Source organism: Bos grunniens, chromosome 6, assembly GCF_055505025.1.
Source record: "Bos grunniens cultivar Pamir isolate PY7600 chromosome 6, Bosgru_T2T1.0, whole genome shotgun sequence".
Lineage (NCBI taxonomy): Eukaryota > Metazoa > Chordata > Mammalia > Artiodactyla > Bovidae > Bos > Bos grunniens.
The window spans coordinates 62765602-62787515 of NC_141170.1; the positions used below are offsets into that span (position 1 = coordinate 62765602).

Consider the following 21914-nt stretch of genomic DNA (forward strand, 5'->3'; position numbering starts at 1 on the left):
AAAAGCAAAGGCAATTATTCTCTTCTGATTAAACTGGTGGGCAAAGCACTTTCCAAAACATTAGGATCCTGTTGCTGACTAAACCAGTTTCGCTCATTCCCTCCCTTTTGTGTGTCATGTACAATATAAAGTTCTTTTTTCAGTGACCTGGGCAAAATTCTCTTTGAAGGTCATTCTGATGGCTTAGAGGAAGGTTAGGCTACAGGCTGGGAAGGCATGTTTAGGCAGCACCCAGGACGCTGGCATTGAAACACTGGGAAGAGTGAGAAGGCTTTTAAAACTTTCAGAGGATAAAGACATTGACATGATGTGTCTACTTACCAAGATTCTAGTGTTTTTTTTCTATAATTGGTAGGGGTGGAATATGAAGCAGTACAGTATTATAATTAGTACAGAAAACATGAGACTAAGTTATCAAAAATTTTTAAATTACTATTTTAAATTTACCATCCCCCCCCATCACACACAACTCTGATTTCTCTCACAGGTTATCTTTTTTTTAAATTTTTTTTTAATCTGCTTTCTTACCAGTAGCATTAAAAGTTCCATTTCATTGTTGAAACGTAATATAATTTTATAAATTGTTACAACTAAAAAGCCTGGATAGAACTGTAGTACCTGTGAATATAAACATTTTCAACAGTGGAAACATCTCATTTATTTAATCAAGGTCGTTTTTTAGTAGTCATATTGTTGGGGGAAAAAAAATCATACAGCAAAGAAAGTCAGCCTTTGCAGGGCAGGGAGATGCTAAGGAAAGTCCTAAATGGTAAGAAAGTGGTGATTCTGAAGAACTGAATGTTGCACCAGCCTCTGCATGCTTCCTCCCTTTGACACAGCAAGTTATTTTATGTGGTGAGAAAGTAAGGGTTGATGCAGTACCATTATTTACTAGAAATCACATGTCAGGAGTTCATTTTAAAAAAATTTAAAAAAAAGAGGAAGTTCAGGCTAAGTAAAACTTGGGTCAACGGCTGGCTTACGTAAATATGAAGGTTAGGTATGACTGCGACTTTGAATACAGTCCTGCAGAAGCAGCCACCTGGAGCCTTTCTCTCCTTCAAAGCAAAGCCTCTGAGCAGACAGGAAGAGTCACCACTCAAAGGCAGCCACAACTCAAGCTGGTGCAAATAACGGAACTGCACAGACAGACATCTACATGACGTGATTTCAGAAGCACAGACGCACACTACTTCCTGCCACCTAAAAACCTTTGACACTTCTTTGAAACTCTCCTGGTTTCCACCAAAGCACGAATAGACATCATGTGAACTGAACTGGCTTGAGTATTTATAAAAGGAAGAAGTTTGAAGCACATCTTAAGAAAAACTTGGAAATAAATCACCTTTTTCAGCCATACATTTTCACACATATATTGATTATGTGACTATTTTCAGAAGATCATATTGAAATGCCAACTATCATTAGGACCCTCTTTAACTTTCAAACCTCAGGCCCTTTCTCTGTCCCTCATGTGTGCATTCACTGTAGTAGTCTTCCTTCTAGTCCTTGATAAGAAGCTCATGCCCACTGCCATTTTGATACCTGCTGTTTGTCAGCCTGGGTGCATTCCTGACCACACAGCACACAGACTTCTTGTCACTGTGACTCTTCAGCCCAAAGGACACCTCCACAGTGAAGCCCTTACTGTCCATCTTATCCATAAGCAGCCACTGCCAATTCTGTCAACTCTCTGATGCTAATTTAGTTTTCTTCTTGTTGCTTCTTTCTTCTTTACACTTCTGGTATTTTGAATGAAAGCTCTATTTATGAATTCACCCATGCAACAAACATTTCTTGAGGACTTAACATATGCCAGATGTTGCTGCTGCTGCTGCTGCTGCTAAGTCGCTTCAGTCGTGTCCGACTCTGTGCAACCCCAAAGATGGCAGCCCACCAGGCTCCTCCATCCCTGGGATTCTCCAGGCAAGAACACTGGAGTGGGTTGCCATTTCCTTCTCCAATGCATGAAAGTGAAAAGTTAAAGTGAAGTCGCTCAGTTGTGCCCAACTCTTGGCGACCCCATGGACTGGAGCCTACCAGGCTCCTCCGTCCATGGGATTTTCCAGGCAAGAGTACTGGAGTGGGGTGCCATTGTCTTCTCTGATGCCAGATACTATCCTATAATAATTCCTTGTGATTCATCAGTGAACAAAACAGATAAAGACATCTACCTTCAAGGACCTTATGTCCTGGCTGTGGAGTGGAGGTGCTCCTACAATAAACATAATACATGAGGAAATAGATGTTTGAAAGTAGCACTGCTTTAGAGGAAAGAAAAATATCAGGGCAATTTCAGAAGGATCAGGAGTGTCAAATTGTATGGATAGGAACTGACTGCAATAAGAAATAGAATCAAGGTGGGCCTCAGGGAGAAGCTGAAATTTGATCAAACTGAAGGAGGAGATGAAGGTGTTATCCATGTAGGTATCTAATGGTTGGAAGAGTATTCCAGGCAGGGGGAACCACTAATACAAAGACCTAAAGCCTATGCATTAGCAGCAAGTTCCAAAAATAGTCAGAGAGCCGTTGTGACAATAGTTAAGTAAGTAAAGAGGAAACAAAAGTCTTAGTGTCAAGGGGGCAAGTTCATATAGAATCTTTTACTCTGAATGAAACCGAAAGTCACTGCAGTGTTTGGAGCAGAGGCAGGAGGTGATCTGACTGATGGTTTAAAGGCTCACTCTACACTCTGATCTGAGAGTAGTCTGTAGAGATGCAAGGGAAGAATGAGACCATATATATTGGAACACCACAGTATGCATGGCCCAGGAGACAAAAGATGTGTGTTGGACGAATTAAAATATGAATGAATGGAATATGGAGGCTGAAGAATAAGATAAACAGAGATACTCACAAGCATGAAGTAATGGGTGATATATTCACATTGTTGGAAAACAGAGGTAGTACATTAAGGTCATACATTATAATTATTTGTATGCCAATATGTGCGTGTTTATATCTATATACATAGATATGAATATTTACTGCTTGCCTTCTCTGTGGAAAACACTTTGAATTTTGACAGATGTTTTCACCTAATTTATGCCACATCTATAAACGTATGTGTATTGTAATATGCATTAATGCCAAGCTCCATATAATGCGGCTACTTCCATTCCTGAAAAATAGCACATCCTAGTACTGTCTAGCTGAGATGGAATTTTTTTAAATTCTGAACTTTATGGAAGAAGTCTGTTCTCACAGAAATAGAGGTCACGGTTTCAATTCCCATTTAGATATGTTAGTTTTAAATGAGGGAAATAATTTTCCAGCCACAGATTCTTTCTCAATGCCAAGAAACTTACTTGTAAAGAGTTAGTTTGCATGGATGCTCAGTTGTGTCTGACTCTTTGCAATCCTGTGGTCTGTAGCCTGCCAGGCTATACCGTGAGAAAAGGTCAAAAGAGTGAATCTGGAAATCCCTATACAGATCTATCTAGGAGGGAAAAAAAGACAGATGGCATACTTGCTATGTGTTTATATAAGAAAGGCAGCAGACATTTAAAATGTATTTTTTAACATGACAATATAGTCTCAAGATGATTAATTTCAAGGTTGGACAATTTTAGGATTTGAAAAATTATCTCATTTATCTAATTATTTAGTTACTAAGTTGTGTCTGACCCTTTCCCGACCCCATGAGCTGTAGCCTGCCAAGCTCCTCTGTCCATGGGATTTCCCAGGCAAGAGTACTGGAGTGGGTTGCCATTGCCTTCTCCAGGTAAATAATTATCAAATGTGTACTATAAACATAGCACTGACAATCCAAATTTGAGCAGAGTAGTGGACGCATCTGCATGGTTGATTATACTCATTCCCAACCGAGGTAACATCACTCTTAAGGAGAGAAAATTTGTTGTTAGGTAAGACAAAAAACCTTAAAGTTTTAATATAATATATATATACACACACACACACACACACATACAATACATAAACAGTTATACAGTCTGAAGATCCCTTAGGAAGAGAAAAGAGATTGAGAAACACTTGTCTATTGGAAAGCAAGTAATTATAATAAAATATAATAACAACTCCAGTGATAGGGAAAGCATAGAATGTCGTGGAAACACATGCCAGGAGCACCTAACTTGGTAGAGAAGGAGGTAGGGGAAGGCTTCCAGAGAGAAGTCACACTTCAGCAGAGTTGTAAGGGATAGCCAGTAGGAATTGCTCAGGCAAACAGGTGGAGAAGTTGTTCTAGAATTAAAGCGAAGGAAGAGCTCATACAAAAGATCTGGACAATCTCTAAATGGACTTTCATTGAGAAAAATCCTGTATAAACCTCTTAATTTTCTAGCTTGGCTAATTTGACTAATTAATTCATGAAGTTGGGCTACAGAGAAATCACGGCAAATTGAAAGCTGAATTTGGGTCACATTTTGTACCTCAAGTTCTCCTGTCTCACATAAGAGCCTTTCTTTTCATTTTCTGAAACTCTGGCCAAATCCTGTCAGAGAATCCCAACAGCCTCCCTTACTTGTCTCCCTCTTTGTTACCCCATAGCATTAGAACAACATAATGATCTTAGGAAGTAAAGTGCTAAATCAAAGTGTCTAGAGTGCACCCCTGATGAATCCTTTCTCTGCTCTCAAATCCTCAACATTGATCCAAATCAACCCCTTGGCCTACCTGCCAAGTGTTTGAACACAGCCTATAAATCACTGATATGGGAGTACTCAAGTATTCCATTAAGTCAGTAATTCCTAAACTTTAGTAGAAGCTAAGGGACTCTGTAGACTTCCCCTCATTCAACCAGTCACAAATATTTAGAGTGCCTACAGTGTGAGAGGCATTTTTCTAATCACTAATGCTAGAGCAAGAACATGGACCTTGCTCTCTCAAGAAGCAATTGCAAGTAGAAATAAATAAATATAATAATAAATAAATATAATAATTTCAATTAATGATAAGTGTTATGAAGTAAGTTTTAAAAGGTTCACTAATTAAAGAGCACCTTGAGATAAGGAGATGGAGGAATATAGATAAGGAGGTGATGTCTGAGCTAAGACCTAAATAAGAAGAATCAGCTATACCAGTCTACCTTACCTGCCTCCTGAGAAATCTGTATGCAGGTCAGGAAGCAACAGTTAAAACCTTAGATGAAACAACAGACTGGCTCCAAATCAAGAAAGGAGTACATCAAGGCTGCATATATTCACCCTGCTTATTTAACTTATATGCAGACTACATCATGAGAAATACCAGGCTGGATGAAGCACAAACTGGAATCAAGTTTGCCAGGAGAAATATCAGTAACCTCGGATATACAGATGACACCACACTTATGGTAGAAAGTGAAGAAGAACTAAAGAGCCTCTTGATGTGAGAGTTGGACTGTGAAGAAAGCTGAGCACCAAAGAATTGATGCTTTTGAACTGTGGTGTTGGAGAAGACTCTTGAGAGTCCCTTGGACTGCAAGGAGATCCAACCAGTCCATTCTAAAGGAGATCAGCCCTGGGTGTTCTTTGGAAGGAATGATGCTAAAGCTGAAACTCCAGTACTTTGGCCACCTCATGCGAAGAGTTGACTCATTGGAAAAGACTCTGATGCTGGGAGGGATTGGGGGCAGGAGGAGAAGGGGATGACAGAGGATGAGATGGCTGGATGGCATCACCAACTCGATGGACGTGAGTTTGAGTCAACTTCGGGAGCTGGTGATGGACAGGGAGGCCTGGCGTGCTGTGATTCATGGGGTCGCAAGGAGTCGGACACGACTGAATGACTGAACTGAACTGATGAAAGTGAAAGAGGAGAGTGAAAAGCTGGCTTAAAATTCAACATTCAGAAAACTAAGATCATGGCGTCTGGTCCCATTACTTCATGGCAAACAGATGGGGAAACAATGGAAACAGTGAGAGACGTTATTTTGGGGGGCTCCAAAATCACTGCAGAAGGTGAAATCAGCCATGAAATTAAAAGACACTTGCTCCTTGGAAGAAAAGCTATGACCAACCTTGACAGCATATCAAAAAGCTGAGACACTACTTTGCCAACCAATGTCTATCTCATTAAAGCTATGGTTTTTCCAGTAGTCATGTTTGGGTGTGAGAGTTAGACTATAAAGAAAGCTCAGCACTGAAGAATTGATTCTTTTGAAGTGTGGTGTTAGAGAAGACTCTTGAGAGTTCCCTGGACTGCAAGGATATCCAACCAGTCAATCCTAAAGGAAATCAATTCTGAATATTCATTGGAAGGACTGATGCTAAAGCTGAACCTCCAATAATTTGGCCACCTGATGCAAAGAACTGACTCATTGGAAAATATCCTGATGCTAGGAAAGATTGAAGGTGGGAGGAGAATGGGATGGACATGAGTTTGAGTAAGCTCCGGGAGTTGGTGATAGACAGGGAAGGCTGATGTGCTGCAGTCCATGGGTTCTCAAAGAGTCAGACACAACTGAATGACTGAACTGAACTGAACTGATGTGACTATCGGAGGGAAGAGACCCCCAAACACAGGGAGAAGCAAAGGCACGGACCCTAAGTGGAAATGAAAATGAACAATGGATAGTGAATATACACCTCTCTAGCTATAAATAAGTAAGTAAGTGAAGTCGCTCAGTCGTGTCCGACTCTTTGCGACCCCGTGGACTATAGCCTACCAGGCTTCTCCGTCCATGAGATTCTCCAGAATACTGGAGTGGGTTACCATTTCCTTCTCCAAGGGATCTTCCTGACCCAAGGATCAAACCCAGGCCTCCCACACTGGAGGCAGATGCTTTAACCTCTGAGCCACAAGGGAAGATGCTATACCTTTCTTAAAATGTCATTTTCTGTATCAGTGGTTTTGCTACAGTCAGCTACCTTACTCATGGCTCTTAAGAACCTCAGGAAGTCTCTCTGAAACCAGCAAGTAGAGTTAATGTCTCTGGGCCCATGCAAATGGCTATTTTCAGTGCCAATGACCAGAATCCATGTCCTGTCACCTCTACACTAAAGCATGTTATACATGAAATTGTCTTACAACTTGCAGGGAGAACCTGAGTGTCCTAAAATCCATCTTGCATCCTTGAATAAAAATTCTTGTGTTACCTGCTCAAGAGGCAATAGTACTCTGTGGTTGCCCATGTGTGAAGCAGATTTTCTGGGTCAGAATCCCAATTCTGACACTTATTAGTTTTTGGTCCATGGACAACTTGCCTAAAATTTCTGGGCCTAAGTTTCCGATAAAATGATAATGCCTCGTGTGATTTTTATGAGAATTTAATGATGCAATGAAGGGAAAACACTTGAAAGATCTTTGGTACTTTATAAATTATTATAATGCTTATTATATGAATTCTGAATTCCTGCTAAACTATGCCTACAGTCCCCAGTCAAATTTATTCCATTTCCTCAGCCTAACATAGGTTTTCTTCATTTCCAGTGGCCAAATTTCTACATACTTATAAAGCTCAGATAAATTACCATAACCACCTTGAAATTTTTCTCGAGTTTAACTTTCAGAAAAACAATTTCCCTCCTCTGAATAACTATTGGTACACTGTTTATACCATTAATCTAATTATTCACAATCTTACAAGGTAATTTTGTTCATGTTTTGCTACTCTGCTAGATTGTAAATAATTTAGAGCAATGATATCCTATAAAAATATACTTTAAAATATTCTAGTTAAATTTTTTTTAATCAGGTGAGATGAGTTTTAGTAATACATTTTTATTCTTTTTAATAATAAAAATGTATTACTAAAACTGAAACTAGAACACTTTCTAACACCTTACACAAAAATAAACTCAAAATGGATTAAAGATCTCAACGTAAGACCAGAAACTATAAAACTCCTAGAGGAGAACATAGGCAAAACACTCTCCGACATACATCACAGCAGGATCCTCTATGACCCACCTCCCAGAATATTGGAAATAAAAGCAAAAATAAACAAATGGGACCTAATTAAACTTAAAAGCTTCTGCTCAACAAAGGAAACTATTAGCAAGGTGAAAAGACAGCCTTCAGAATGGGAGAAAATAATAGCAAATGAAGCAACCGACAAACAACTAATCTCAAAAATATACAAGCAACTCCTACAGCTCAACTCCAGAAAAATAAATGACCCAATCAAAAAATGGGCCAAAGAACTAAATAGACATTTCTACAAAGAAGACATACAGATGGCTAACAAACACATGAAAAGATGCTCAACATCACTCATTATCAGAGAAATGCAAATCAAAACCACTATGAGGTACCATTTCACGCCAGTCAGAATGGCTGTGATCCAAAAGTCTACAAGCAATAAATGCTGGAGAGGGTGTGGAGAAAAGGGAACTCTCTTACACTGTTGGTGGGAATGCAATCTAGTACAGCCACTATGGAGAACAGTGCGGAGATTCCTTAAAAAACTGGAAATAGAACTGCCTTATGATCCAGCAATCCCACTGCTGGGCATACACACTGAGGAAACCAGAAGGGAAAGAGACACGTGTACCCCAATGTTCATCGCAGCACTGTTTATAATAGCCAGGACATGGAAGCAACCTAGATGCCCATCAGCAGATGAATGGATAAGAAAGCAGTGGTACATATACACAATGGAGTATTACTCAGCCATTAAAAAGAATACATTTGAATCAGTTCTAATGAGATGGATGAAACTGGAACCTATTATACAGAGTGAAGTAAGCCAGAAAGAAAAACACCAATACAGTATACTAACGCATATATATGGAATTTAGAAAGATGATAACAATAACCCTGTGTACGAGACAGCAAAAGAGACACCGATGTATAGATCAGTCTTATGGACTCTGTGGGAGAGAGGGTGGGGAGATTTGGGAGAATAGCATTGAAACATGTATAATATCATGTATGAAATGAGTCGCCAGTCCAGGTTCGATGCACGGTACTGGATGCTTGGGGCTGGTGCACTGGGACGACCCAGAGGGAGGGTAGGGGAGGGAGGAGGGAGGAGGGTTCAGGATGGGGAACGCGGATATACCTTTGGCGGATTCATTTCGATATTTGGCAAAACTAATACAATATTGTAAAGTTTAAAAATAAAATTAAATTAAAAAAAAAAGTAATACATTTTTAACTCCATATCCAAAAGGTTATTATTTACAATGAAATCATTATAAATAAATTAATGAAATATTTTCTATTTTTGTACTAGGTCTTTGAAGTCCAGTGTGTATTTGACATTTATGGTACATCTCAGTTTGGAGAAGGAAATGGCAACCCACTCCAGTGTTCTTGCCTGGAGAATCCCATGGACAGAGAAGCCTGGTAGGCTGCGGTCCATGGGGTCGCACAGAGTCGGACACAACTGAAGTGACTTGGCAGCAGCAGCAGCAGTTTGAACTAGCCATATTTCAAGTGTTCCATGGAAAGATGTAGATAGTAGCTACCATTCCGGACAATGCAGTTTTAAGGCTTGTATTATCCTATATAACTCAGTATTTATCATAATGCCTAACTTAGCACATTTTCTATTTCAGAATTTCAATTAATATTTATAAAATTACTTACTTTAGTAATATATTTAAAGTAAATACAAAATCTTGTCCCATAGAAAACATGTTTCTGCTATTCATAACACAAGTAAAAATATAAAAACCATAAAAGTAGGAAAACTACTCAACTTTCTTTAAAGGATAAAAAATTTGTTCTTCCTCTGGAATGAAACATTTTTCACTTCTCATTAGAATATAGTTAAGTACAAGTCCTGGATCACTAAAAGAAATAGTATGTATAGCAATAACATCATTGACTTTTTGCTTCACAAGTTGAGGGGAACAATTCAGCCCTACTTTCCCAATACAAAGAAGAATTTTAGACAAAATTAATTAACTCTTTTTTTAATTGAAGTAAAATTGCTATGTTACATTATTTATGATTCAGGTGTGTATTACCATTTGAGGTTTGTATATGCTGCAAAGTGCACAAAACCAAAACTCTAGTTATCAATCATCACCATACAATTGACATTCTTCAACCATTTGCTCATTCCCAAAACCCCCTCCCCTCTGACTGGTAATCAACAATCTGTTATCTGTATCTATGAATTTATTTTTGTTTTGGTTTAATCATTTTTCGTTGTTGTTTTTTAGACTCCACATATGAGTAAAATCATATGGTATTTGTCTTTCTTTTGTCTAACTTATATTGCTTAGTCAATAATATAACTAAGTACCATAAAGTCAGGCCATGTCATTACACATGGAATATTTCATTCTTTTAATCCCTGAGTAGTATTCCATTGTATATATATACCAGATCTTCCTTTTCCATTCATCTATTGATGGACAGTTAGGTTGTATCCATATCTTAGCTATTGTAAATAATACTGAAATGAGGATAGGGTACATATATCTTTTCAAATTAATATTTTTGTATACTTTGAATAAATACCCAGAAGTGGAATAGCTGAATCATATAGTAGCTTTTTCTTAATTTTTGAAGTATCTTTATGCTGATTTTCACAGTGGCTGGACCAATTTAGATTTCCATCAATTTACATTCCCACCATCCCCAAAGTGTACAAATGTTCCCTTTTTTCCACATCCTCTTTAACATTTGTTATTTCTTGTCTTTTTGACAATAATCATTCTATACGAGAAATTTGAGGTATATCTCTTTGCAGTGTTGAATCTCATTTCCCTAATAACTAGTGATCTTGAACATCTTTTCATATGCGTATCAACCATCTGCATATCTTCTTAGGTAAAAGTCTTATTCCTGATCTTAGTGTAAATACTTTCAGTTTTTCACCATTTAGTGTGTTTGCTGTCGATTTGTCATGTATTGCATTTATTATGTTGAGGTACCTTTTCTCTATACCTATTTTGTTGATATTTTTTCATAAATTCTTTTTCTGCTTCTATTGAGATGATCATATGATTCTTATCATTTACTTTGAAATGTGGTATAACACATTGATTGATTTTCAAATATTGAACTATTCTTGCATTCCTGGGATAAATCCCACTTGATCCTGCTGTATGAGTCTATTGTTGGATTCAGTGTGTTAATATTTTGATCAGGATTTTTACATCTACATTTATTAAGGATACTAGCCTGTACTTTTCTCTTTTTTGGTGGTATCCTATTTGATTTTGGTATCAGGGTAATGTTGATTTCATGAAATGAGTTTAGGAACATTCCCTCCTTTTCAACATTTTGGAAGAATTTGAAGGATAGTATTAAATATTTTTTTAAATTTTGGGGAGAATTCACCCCTAATGCTTTCTGATCCTAGACTATAGTTTGTTAAGAGATTTTTTTATCACCATTTCAATACCCTTACAAGAAATCAATCTATTCAGATTTTCTTCATGATTAAGTATCTTCTATTCAGTATATTTATCCATGACTAAGTCTTAGAGGATAGTTTGTTTCTAGGAATTTATCCACTTCTTGTAGGTTGCCTAGTTTGCTGGTCTATAATTGTTTATAGTAGTTTCTTATGATATTTTTTATTTTTACAGTGTCAATTATAACTTATTCTTTAGATGTTACATTTATAAATATATATGCACCCAGTAGAGGAGCACTAGAATAAAGAAAGCAAATATTAGGGCTGACCTAAAGGGAGAAACTGACAGCAATACTTGGGAGCTTGGAGTCTTAGCCACTGGACTACCAGGGAAGTCCCGCTTTAATATTACACTTACATCAATGGATACATCATCCATGCTGCTGCTGCTGCTGCTAAGTCACTTCAGTCGTGTCCGACTCTGTGCGACCCCATAGATGGCAGCCCACCAGGCTTCCCTGTCCCTGGGATTCTCCAGGCAAGAACACTAGAGTGGGTTGCCATTTCCTTCTCCAGTGCATGAAAGTGAAAAGTGAAAGTGAAGTCGCTCAGTCGTGTCGGACTCTAGTGACCCCATGGACTGCAGCCCACCAGGCTCCTCCGTTCATGGGATTTTCCAGGCAAAAGTACTGGAGTGGGGTGCCATTGCCTGCTCTGACATCATCCATACAGAAAAATAATAATCAAACATCAATTTTAAACAACACATCAAACCAAATGAACCTAATAGCTTAGATATACATATACAGAGAAAGAAAAAAGAAATATTCCATCTAAAGCAGCAGAATACACATTTTTCTCAAGTGTACATGGGCCATTTCCACACACTTAGGTCACAAAACAAGTCTCCATAAATTTAAGGAAACCAAAATCTTGTCAAGCATCTTCTCCAAACAACAATGTCATGAAATTAAAAATCAACCATAAGAAAAAACAGAAAACCACCAAATTTGTGGAGATTGAACAATATGCTACTGAATAACCAGTAACCAACTAGAAATTCAAAGACACAAGCACAAAATACATAGGCAAATGAAAACAGAAATGTAAACACAAAAATCTATGCCAAAACAGTTCTAAGAAGAATGTTCATGATAATAAAACAGGCTTACTTCAGAAACAAGAAAAATCACAAATAAACAATTTAGTTTTGTACCTTAAAAAAAAATAGAAAAAGAAGAGCAAAAATGCCTGAAGTTAACAGAAGAGATGAAATAATAAAGATTAGAATGGAGATAGGGGCTTCCCTGGTGGCTCAGATAGTAAATAATCTGCCTGCAAGGCAGGAGACCTGGGTTCAGTTCTTGGGTTGGTACAATCCCCTGGAGAATGGAATGGTTACCCACTCCAGTACTCTTGCCTAGAGAATTCCATGGACAGAAGAGCCTGGCAGGCTCCAGTCCATGGGATCCCACAGAGTTGGACACAACTGAGTGATTAATACTTTTCCTTTTTTCAGAGTGGAAATAGATGAAATAGAGTCTGAAAAGACAGTATAATAGATCAATGAAACTAAGAGTTAGTTCTTTGAAAAGATAAACAAAATTGAAAAAACTTTAACTAGACTAACCAAGAGAAAAAGAACTCAAGTAAAATCAGAAATGAAAGAGTAATTAAGTCTTAAATGTGCAGGATTTGTTTATCCTGAATGTATTTCAAAACAATTTTTCTGCTCACCACACAATTTTTCAAAGTGTTGTGTTCCAAATATTTTCAATGTTTTTATAATTGATTTTTCTAGTTAATCAGATGCAGTTATAGAAATGAATGACATTTTTCAATAGTCATTAACAACATCCTGTCAGGATCAAACCAACTTGAATTGTTCCTAGAATAATGATGATATGAAAGAACTTTATTTCCTGATATGTATTCTATTACTCTTAAATTGGGGCTAGTCACTCTTTCCTTGTCACCATTATTCCTAGCTTTCCTTTTAACCATAAGTATCCATATATCTGCAATATTGAATTTGTAGAGAATTACAGGAAATTAACAAAATATAGTAATTAGGGAGGCAAAATTACTCACCTTTGGTAATCTCAATGCTAATTTGCAAATTGGCAACTGATAATTGTTTTCATTAAATATAAGAGATTCATCCAAGTTGCAGACTATCTTTTCTTTAGGTACTTTATAAACTACAATGGCACCCTTATAATGAGGGCAGCTATAGTTTCCAAATTCATCCACTTCTTTGATTTGGAGTTCCAGTCTAGGTTTCCTTTGTAAATGAAAAATAAGCTTGTAGTCTTTCCCATAATCCTTCCCATTGCCTAAATAAAAGCAAAATGTATTTGTTACTGTTAATACATACCACAGATCTAACTTAATTTTTAAAAATTCAAATAATCATTCATTTTTTAAATTTATCTGTTGTGTGTAAATACTTCTTATCAAAACATAACCTAGCAAAGCAGCACTAGACTGAGATTGTGTAAATTGCTAAAAAAATTCTCATCTATACTTGAACTATGTTCTCTCTGGCCGCTTCTTCTAGATCTCATATCCTTGGTTCTTTTCTTTTTTTATGCATTTGTGGAAATCATCATTGATCTGATTTTCACTTTCTGTTACATTATACTACAAGAAACCATTGGAAATATTTAGCTGTTTGTCTGCTTAGAAAATTGTTTTCACTTCTTAACAATGACATTTTTTCCTTTCACTTAACTATCCATTTCATATTGCACACTATCATGACCTCACCATGGACATTCTAGAAATATATTCTCCTATATGGTAGCAACATGTAGCTTTTAAAATTAAAGTTGAAACTAAGATTAAAAATTCAATTCCTTAGGCATTGTAGCCACATTTCAAATGTTCAATAGCCACATCTGTCTGTAGCTACCTTATTGGAGAGTACATATATAAAACATATTCACCATGGCAGAAATACAGTGCTGTTCTAGAACTTTCAACTGTAATAGTTTCTAGATTTAATAGTTACTGAAATTTCTATTAAAACCTAGTGAATCCCCCCACACAAGGATATGTAAAAGTCTTCTCAACGATCCACTGAAAATAATTGAACTTTAGTGAACATAACATTTCACTCATAGGGGTTTTACCATGACTATCAGGCTATTTCACCTTCTCATTGGAATAGTAAAACAGACACGGTCACATTCCCTAAGGCAGGTGTGCATTACCCTTCACAAATTTAAAAGTAAGCCATAAAGTCACAGTTATACTATGTCTCTGACATAAAGATCTAGATCCAAGTTCAGCTTCTAGTATTTATTTACATGGCAATATTTATCCAGTTCTTTCACATCTGAACTTCTTAGAACCTTCACTTCCTTACCTTTAAAACAAGAAAAATAAAACTTACCTCCTAGGATTGTTCTGGGGATGAAATGAGATAATGTGTGGATAGAATGATTAGGAAAGGATGTGGCACATAATAAGAGCTCAGTAAACAAGAGCAAGACAACAAATGAGAAAAAACAGATGGGATTCTTACATTGTTTTGAATTTGTGTTTATGACAAAAACAACCCACTGGAATTTCTTAAAAAAATGTCAATATGAAGCTTTTATATCAGCAGCAACTTCCTGCTGCTCTGAGAGGCCTGAAAGTTGACTACTCCAAGATCTCTCTCTCTCTATCTACCTATCTCTATCTTAATCTACCTCGCTATCTCTCTGACTGGAAACTTCCAATCTTCCCAATGACATAAGAGTTCTTTGAGAGATGCAGATGACATCAATACTTTTCTCATTGTTGTGACTGCTAGAGGTCATTTTGGTGGCTTTCTAAAGCACAGTTAAATCTAGAATTAGAATAACTCCAGGTTATGGAAGGTATAGCAGTATGTTCCTTTGCACAAGTCTGTGTTTTAGGGGCAACCTGGTTCGTTGAACTAAACAGATTCCTAAGACATTCTAAGATAAGCATGACTAGACCGATTTGCCTTAAAAGAATCACTCTGGTTAAAAAAAAAAAAAAAAATGGGGTAGGGGGGCGGAAAATTATTTGGAGTCACTGAAACTGAAATGCCATCTTGAAAATAATAAATTAGAGTTTCTGGATCACGGGGGGGCAACCTAACAAACTCCTACTTCCATCCCTCTAGAGTACTAGCAAGAAAAATGTTGCGACTTTTGTCCCAGTAGAATATAATTTACTAAATTTCTCTTTCCATCTCATGAATGGTGCTCCCTGCCAGGTACACAATTACTCATAAGCAATAATTTACATACATATATTGTATAAAGATTGAGGAACTTATCAACCTTTTATTGCCAGTTAATTAAAAAAAACTAAAGATCTAAAATGTAAATCTCTAAGAATCACATTTACATATGAAATAAGGATAAAATTATTGAGCATTTACTATTAATAAATAACATTACCTTATTGTTCTATATAGAAAACATTATGTAGCTTTTTAAAGGTGGAATTTCACTGTCACTAAGATATACTACACTATATTTGGAAGACCCTTTGTCACAGTTTTAAAAAAATAACAGAACCAAAAGAGGATGAGTAGCACAGAAAATTGCACTGTTTTATTTTTTTTCTCCCACTCTGTCATATTTAGAGAAGTAAAACCAAAAGTCATTCATTACATACCAAAATTATAAAAGCAATCATGAGTTGACATTTTGAGAACCTTTCTCTTTGTGCATATTATGTATACAGTTCCTAGTAGGAATAGAAGGTAGTAACTATACAGTAAAAATTTATCATAGAAAGAAGAACAGGATTTATTTATATTTTGTGTTACTAGATATTTCTTATAGCAATATATTTTCTCAATATTGGGTTTTGGAGTATTTTTCACTGAAAACATAGGAAGTACAAAGGTAGTAATATGTGCTTTTGCTTATAAAGGTAAGATGAGGAAGTAACAGGCTAGGGACGCGGAGAACCAGAAGACTCTCATGAAAACCACTGGCTCGGGATATTTCTCTGTCCTAACACATCTCTTCTAGTTATAGGTACTTTCACTGTAAGCATGAAAGTATGCTTTCACTAAAGCATGCTATAGACAAATAGGCTATAGCAAATAGTTACAGGCTCTTTCTCAGAGCCTTTTTCCATAAACTTTTTTGCCATATAACTCTCAGGCCATAGGGCTTCCCTAGTAGAGCAGCTGGTAAAGTATCCACCTGCAATGAAGGAGAGCCTGGTTCAATTCCTGGGTCAGGAAGTTCCCCTGGAGAAGGGATAGGCTACCCACTCCAGTATTCTTGGGCTTCCCTGGTGGCTCAGATGGTAAAGAATCCACCTGCAATGCAGAAGACCTGGGTTCAGTCCCAGGGTTTGATGGGCTACAGTCTAAGGGGTCATGAAGGGTTGGACACGACTGAGTGACTATGTACAGCACAGCATGTGTAATATCACAGATTTAGTGATCAGGCCACAAGACAATTTTGCTGTAAGAGATAAAATACCTGGTTAATAGGTTCATTTGACATATACAACCAAAAAATCATGACAGATGACAATGATTTACCCCATGAATTGTTTTTTTTGTTTTTTGGTTTTTTTTTCTTTGAAACACTACACTGGGGTAGAAAGAGGCTGAGACCATGGGCCTGAGAGACCCAGAGTTGAACACATATTCCCTTGTGGCTTATCTGGTAAAGAATCTGCCTGAAATGTGGGAGGCCTGGGTTGGGAAGATCCCCTGGAGAAGGGAAAGGCTACCCACTCCAGTATTCTGGCCTAGAGAATTCCATGGACTGTATAATGCATGGAGTGGCAAAGAGTCAAACGTGACTGAGTGACTTTCACTTTCACTTTTCCCATAGAACTTTGGAACATGTATCAATGGACATGTGACAATATACCAAGCACAGACAGTATTTTTGCAGTGCTCCACAAAGCTCAGTTACAAATATGCATCCCAGTATTTGGAAACTGATACCTCTCTCAGTGATGGATGACATTTTAGTGAATAAAAAAATAAAAACAATGCTAAATAAATAAACAAGTAAAAATATATATAAAAAAATGAACAAATACTTAGAGACAAGTGCTTAGGTACAAGTCACAAAATAAATCAGTTATCTGTGCAGCATTGGCATGAAACTACACACATTTTAATTGTATTTAAATATTTTATATTTCACAATAAAGTCTTTATAATTTTGTTATTCATTTCTCATGATTCATTAGGTGGTTTTGTTGTTGTTCAATCATTAAATCACATCCGACTCTTTGCAACCCAATGGACTGCAGCATGCCAGGTTTCCCTGTCCTTCACTATCTCCCAGAATTTGCTCAAACCCAAGTCCATTGTGTCAATGATGCCATCCAACCGTCTCATCCTCTGTCGCCCTCTTCTCCTGCCCTCAGTCTTTCCCAGGATCAAGGTCTTTTCCAACGAGTCGGCCCTTCACATCAGGTGGCCACATGTGATCTTCAGCTTTAGCATCAGTCCTTCCAATGAATATTCAGAATTGATTTCCTTAGGATCAACTGGTTTGATCTCCTTGCTGTACAAGGGAACTTCAAGAGTCATCTCCAGTGCCACAGATTGGAAGCATCAATTTTTTGGCACTCAGCCTTCTTTATGATCCAACTCTCACATCCATACATGAGTAGTAGAAAAACCATAGCTTTGACTTCGGAACTTTTGTCAGCAAATTGATGTCTCTGCTTTTTAACTTGCTTACTAGGTTTGTCATAGCTTTCCTTCCAAGGAGAAAGTGTCTTTTAACTTCATGACTGCAGTCACTATCTGTAGTGATTTTGGAGCCCAAGAAAAAAAAGTCTGTCACTGTCTCCACTTTATTCTATTTGCCATGAAGTGATGGGACTGGATTCCATGATCTTTGTTTTTTGAATGTTGAGTTTTAAGCCAGCTTTTTCACTCTCCTCTTTCACTTTCATCAAGAAGCTCTTTAGTTCCTCTTTGTTTTCTGCCTTTAGAGTAGTATCATCTGCTTGTATGAGGTTGTTGATATTTCTCCCAGCAATCTTGATTCCTTCTTGTGATTCATCCAGCCTAGCATTTCACATGATGTACTCTGCATATAAGTTAAATAAGCAGGGTGACAATATACAGCCTTGATGTACTCCTTTCCCAATTTGGAACCAGTCCATTGTTTCATGTCCAGTTCTAACTTTTGCTTCTTGATCTGCATACAGGTTTCTCAGGAGGCAAGCAAGGTGGTCTGGTTGAGAATCTTCCACAATTTGTTGTGATCCACACAATCAAAGGCTTTAGCATAGTCCATGAAGCATATTTTTTTCTGGAATTTCTTGCTTTTTCTATGATCCAACACATATTGGCAATTTGATCTCTGGTTCTTCTGCCTTTTCTAAATCCAGTTTGTTCATCTGGAAGTTCTTGGTTCACGTAGTACTGAAGTCTAGCTTAAAAGATTTTGAGATTTACCTTGTTAGCATGTGAAATGAGGACCATTGTATGGTCATTTGAACATTTTTTGGCATTGCCCTTCTTTGGGATTGGAATGAAAACTGACCTTTTCCAGTCCTGTGGCTACTGCCGAGTTTTCCAAATTTTCTGATATATTATGTGCAGCACTTTAACAGCATTGTCTTTTAGGATTAGAAATAGCTCAGTTGGAATTCCATCACCTCCACTAGCTTTTAAAATTCGCTTTTAAATTTCCCTTTTTTATTTTTTGTCACTGTATCTTTTATGGCAAAATTGCGTTATGGTCAATAAGTTATTCAGTAAAAATGCTCACAGCAAAGATGTCTATGGCAAAAATGCCAGACATGATTTCCAATATGTTTGCCTCTAAACCTCCAGTATTCTTTGTTTGGTTCATTGCAATGGCTTATTCATTGATTTCCCTGCTGCTAACTTGCCTTACATCATCTAATTTCAACACAGATATAATCTGACCCAGATTGTGTGACAACCTTGTTGAAAATCCTTCAGGGCTCCCCATTTCACTTAGAATAAAAGGAAAAGTCCTTAAAATGCCCTTCAAGGCAGGAACAGTATCCATTTCATCTCCTCCAAGTCTCCTCTCCCTCCCTCTCATCCAGCCATCTCAGCCTTCTTGCTCTGCCTGGGACAGACTCTCCTGGGATAGGATCGTGGCTTGCTCTCTCATCTTTGAGTCTCTGCTGAAATGGTACTTTCTCAAAAAGATCTTCTCAGATGAGTCTATTTAAAATTACAAATCTGCCACTCTCTCTGAGACTTTCTATGTCCCTTCCCTGCTTTATTCTTCTTTAAGGAAGCTTCCATCTCATTAAGCTGTACATTTTATTTACTTATTTGCTTCTTCTATGTCTCTCTGCAGTAAAATACAGTATAATAAAGGAAAGGAATCTTTGTTAAATGAATAAAAGGATGGCCATTTTAACACTCTAACACTTGTGTCTGGGAAAACTACTTCTCTAGGCCAAAGAGTATTTGGGGAAACTTGGACACACACAAACCTCTTTAGGGCATTACTTAGTGTTATGAGTGCTAAGGCATTGTGCTAAGGCATCATTATGTACAATTCTCTCTGCCCCTTTCCCAGCATTTTATGAATTTTATGAGCACTGGAGGCTCAGATGTGATACACTAGAAAGCTTAAGTGCTATATCAACATGTATAACCCAGAGAAAGACGGCAGATTCTAGCAGTGTCCAGAGGAATGCCAAAGGCCAGTGTAAAGGGGAAATATGTCTAATTTTCTCTTAGAAGTAGAAATAATCTCCATGTAGCGAGATCCTCAATCAAAAGAATCATTATATTCCGTGTAATTAATTTAGAGGGCTTCCTTGGTAGCCCGGACTTCCCTGATCGCTCCAGCTGATAGCTCAGTTGGTAAAGAATCTGCTTGCAAAGCAGGAGACCCCAGTTTGATTCCTGGGAAGTATACGCTGGGAAGATCCCACTCCAGTATTCTTGGACTTCCCTGGTGGCTCAGATGGTAAAGAATCCACCTGTGATGCAGGAGACCTGGGTTCGATCCCTGGGTTGGGAAGATCCCCTGGAGAAGGTTATGACCGCTCATTCCAGTATTCTGGACCAGAGAATTCCATAGACTATATAGTCCATGGGGTCACAAAGTCCATGGAATCAGACATGACTGAATGTCCAACTATGTAATGAATTTAGAGATTTTGATATTTCTCAGAGAGAAGCCATCTAAATTTATTAAAGTTTTAAATACTTTTAATCACACAATACTATAATGTTGAGTTTATCCCCAAGGTTTTGTCTTCATTCTTTGAACAAATACTTCATATAGCTTTTAGGTACCATTCTAGGTGCTGGGAATTGAATAGTCCTCCCTAATTAAAGAGACAGTCCTCTCTTGGGACTGTAGTCACAGACACTGATGTTGATCAAGCAATTAAAAAATAAATAGAAGATGAAATCTATGGCCATTTCCAATGAGAGTTACATAGAAATCTGAAAAAGTAAAATACAAACTGATATAATCAGGAAAGACAGGAAAGGCTTCTCTGAACATGATCATTATAATGAGATATGAAAATATAGTAGGAGACAACTGCAGAAGCCCGTGGGGATAGGTCAAGAGATGGACCCCCAGGCAGACAACCTCTGGCTGTTTGTATTTGAGATTCACAGAGGCTACCACAGGCCCTGATGAAAGGATGAGGTAAAAATTCTGTTTTTGTTTTTTTTTTTATTGGAGCATAGTTTATTTAAGATGTTGTGTTACTTTCTGCCATACAACAAAGGGAATCAAACAGAGGTATCAGTTTTTTGCTGAGGGTCTTGCTCCTCTTAGATTGTACTGGGGGCTTATATGTTATACACTAGAAAGATGGATGGAGAAAATCCAGTGAAGCTCCATGTCTGAATATACATCTCTAAAAAAGGCGAAGCAGGAAGGATCCTGGCATTCTGCCTGGTGCATTTTCCCTGACTGAAGAGGAGTATTTCATTCCTATATTGAGGAACTGTGAACACACTGGCTGTCTCCAGGCACTTTTATTTTAGTGTATGCTCTTCACTCCCCCTTATAGATGACAGTACACTTCACCCCTGCCTATGAGAATCACAGTAACTCTCCTGTTTAGGGCAGGAAGTAAACACAGCTGCTGTCCCAAGTATTACAGGAAGTCTTCTGCATCATTAGTTTGGGTGAGACACTTCCAGGTTTTGACTGTATCTTAGAGAGATTGTCCCAGGGTGGTTTCTTCCCTGGAAGCCAAGTAGGAGGGATGTCTTTCACCCTTCCTTCCTTTCCTCCTCTCCTTTCCCTTCCCCTTTTTCTGATATTGTGTCACTTACTCCCTAGGTCCTGACAGCTGGCTCAGATGGCTGAGGCAATGTCTGTGACAGTGGAAGAGATACTTCAAATTGGGATACTTTGAATCTCACTTATTTCTGAGAAACCAAAAAAGGTCAGCTGAAGCTTTAAGCCACATCATTTTGGAAACAACAAAGAGCAAAGAGCCAGTGGAGCTTGGAGTAATTTTCAAAATTAGAAAACAGAAACCATTAAAAAATCAATGGGATCTATATTAATTTATAAATAGAGAATATTACTTTAAGTCAAGTCTATAATGAGCCAGAAATCCCCACAAAACCCATTTCTGAATTTCCCCCCACACCTCCTCCTTTACATGCACACTGTTAGATCTTATTCTACCTCAAGGAAGGGAGTTAGAAAGGGAAAGTAGTCTTTTTCATAAAAATAAATGCCTGTGATGGCAGCACCCCCCAAAGATATTTTCTTCCCTTCTCTCA

The 21914-nt window shown here is 37.6% G+C and overlaps 2 protein-coding genes across 14 annotated transcripts in view; one reads left to right on the plus strand and one right to left on the minus strand.

The window, feature by feature from the left end:
* The window catches only part of ARAP2 (ArfGAP with RhoGAP domain, ankyrin repeat and PH domain 2), a 585721-nt gene that overhangs the window by 291152 nt on the left and 272655 nt on the right, over nt 1-21914 (plus strand). The window lies entirely within an intron of this gene.
* DTHD1 (death domain containing 1) overlaps nt 1-21914 on the minus strand; it is a 118103-nt gene that overhangs the window by 53082 nt on the left and 43107 nt on the right. For all 3 annotated transcript variants that reach the window (XM_086406198.1, XM_086406199.1, XM_086406197.1), the window contains one exon: nt 13292-13536. In XM_086406198.1, the coding sequence (XP_086262324.1) occupies nt 13292-13536 (245 nt within the window). The remainder of the gene's footprint in view (nt 1-13291; nt 13537-21914) is intronic.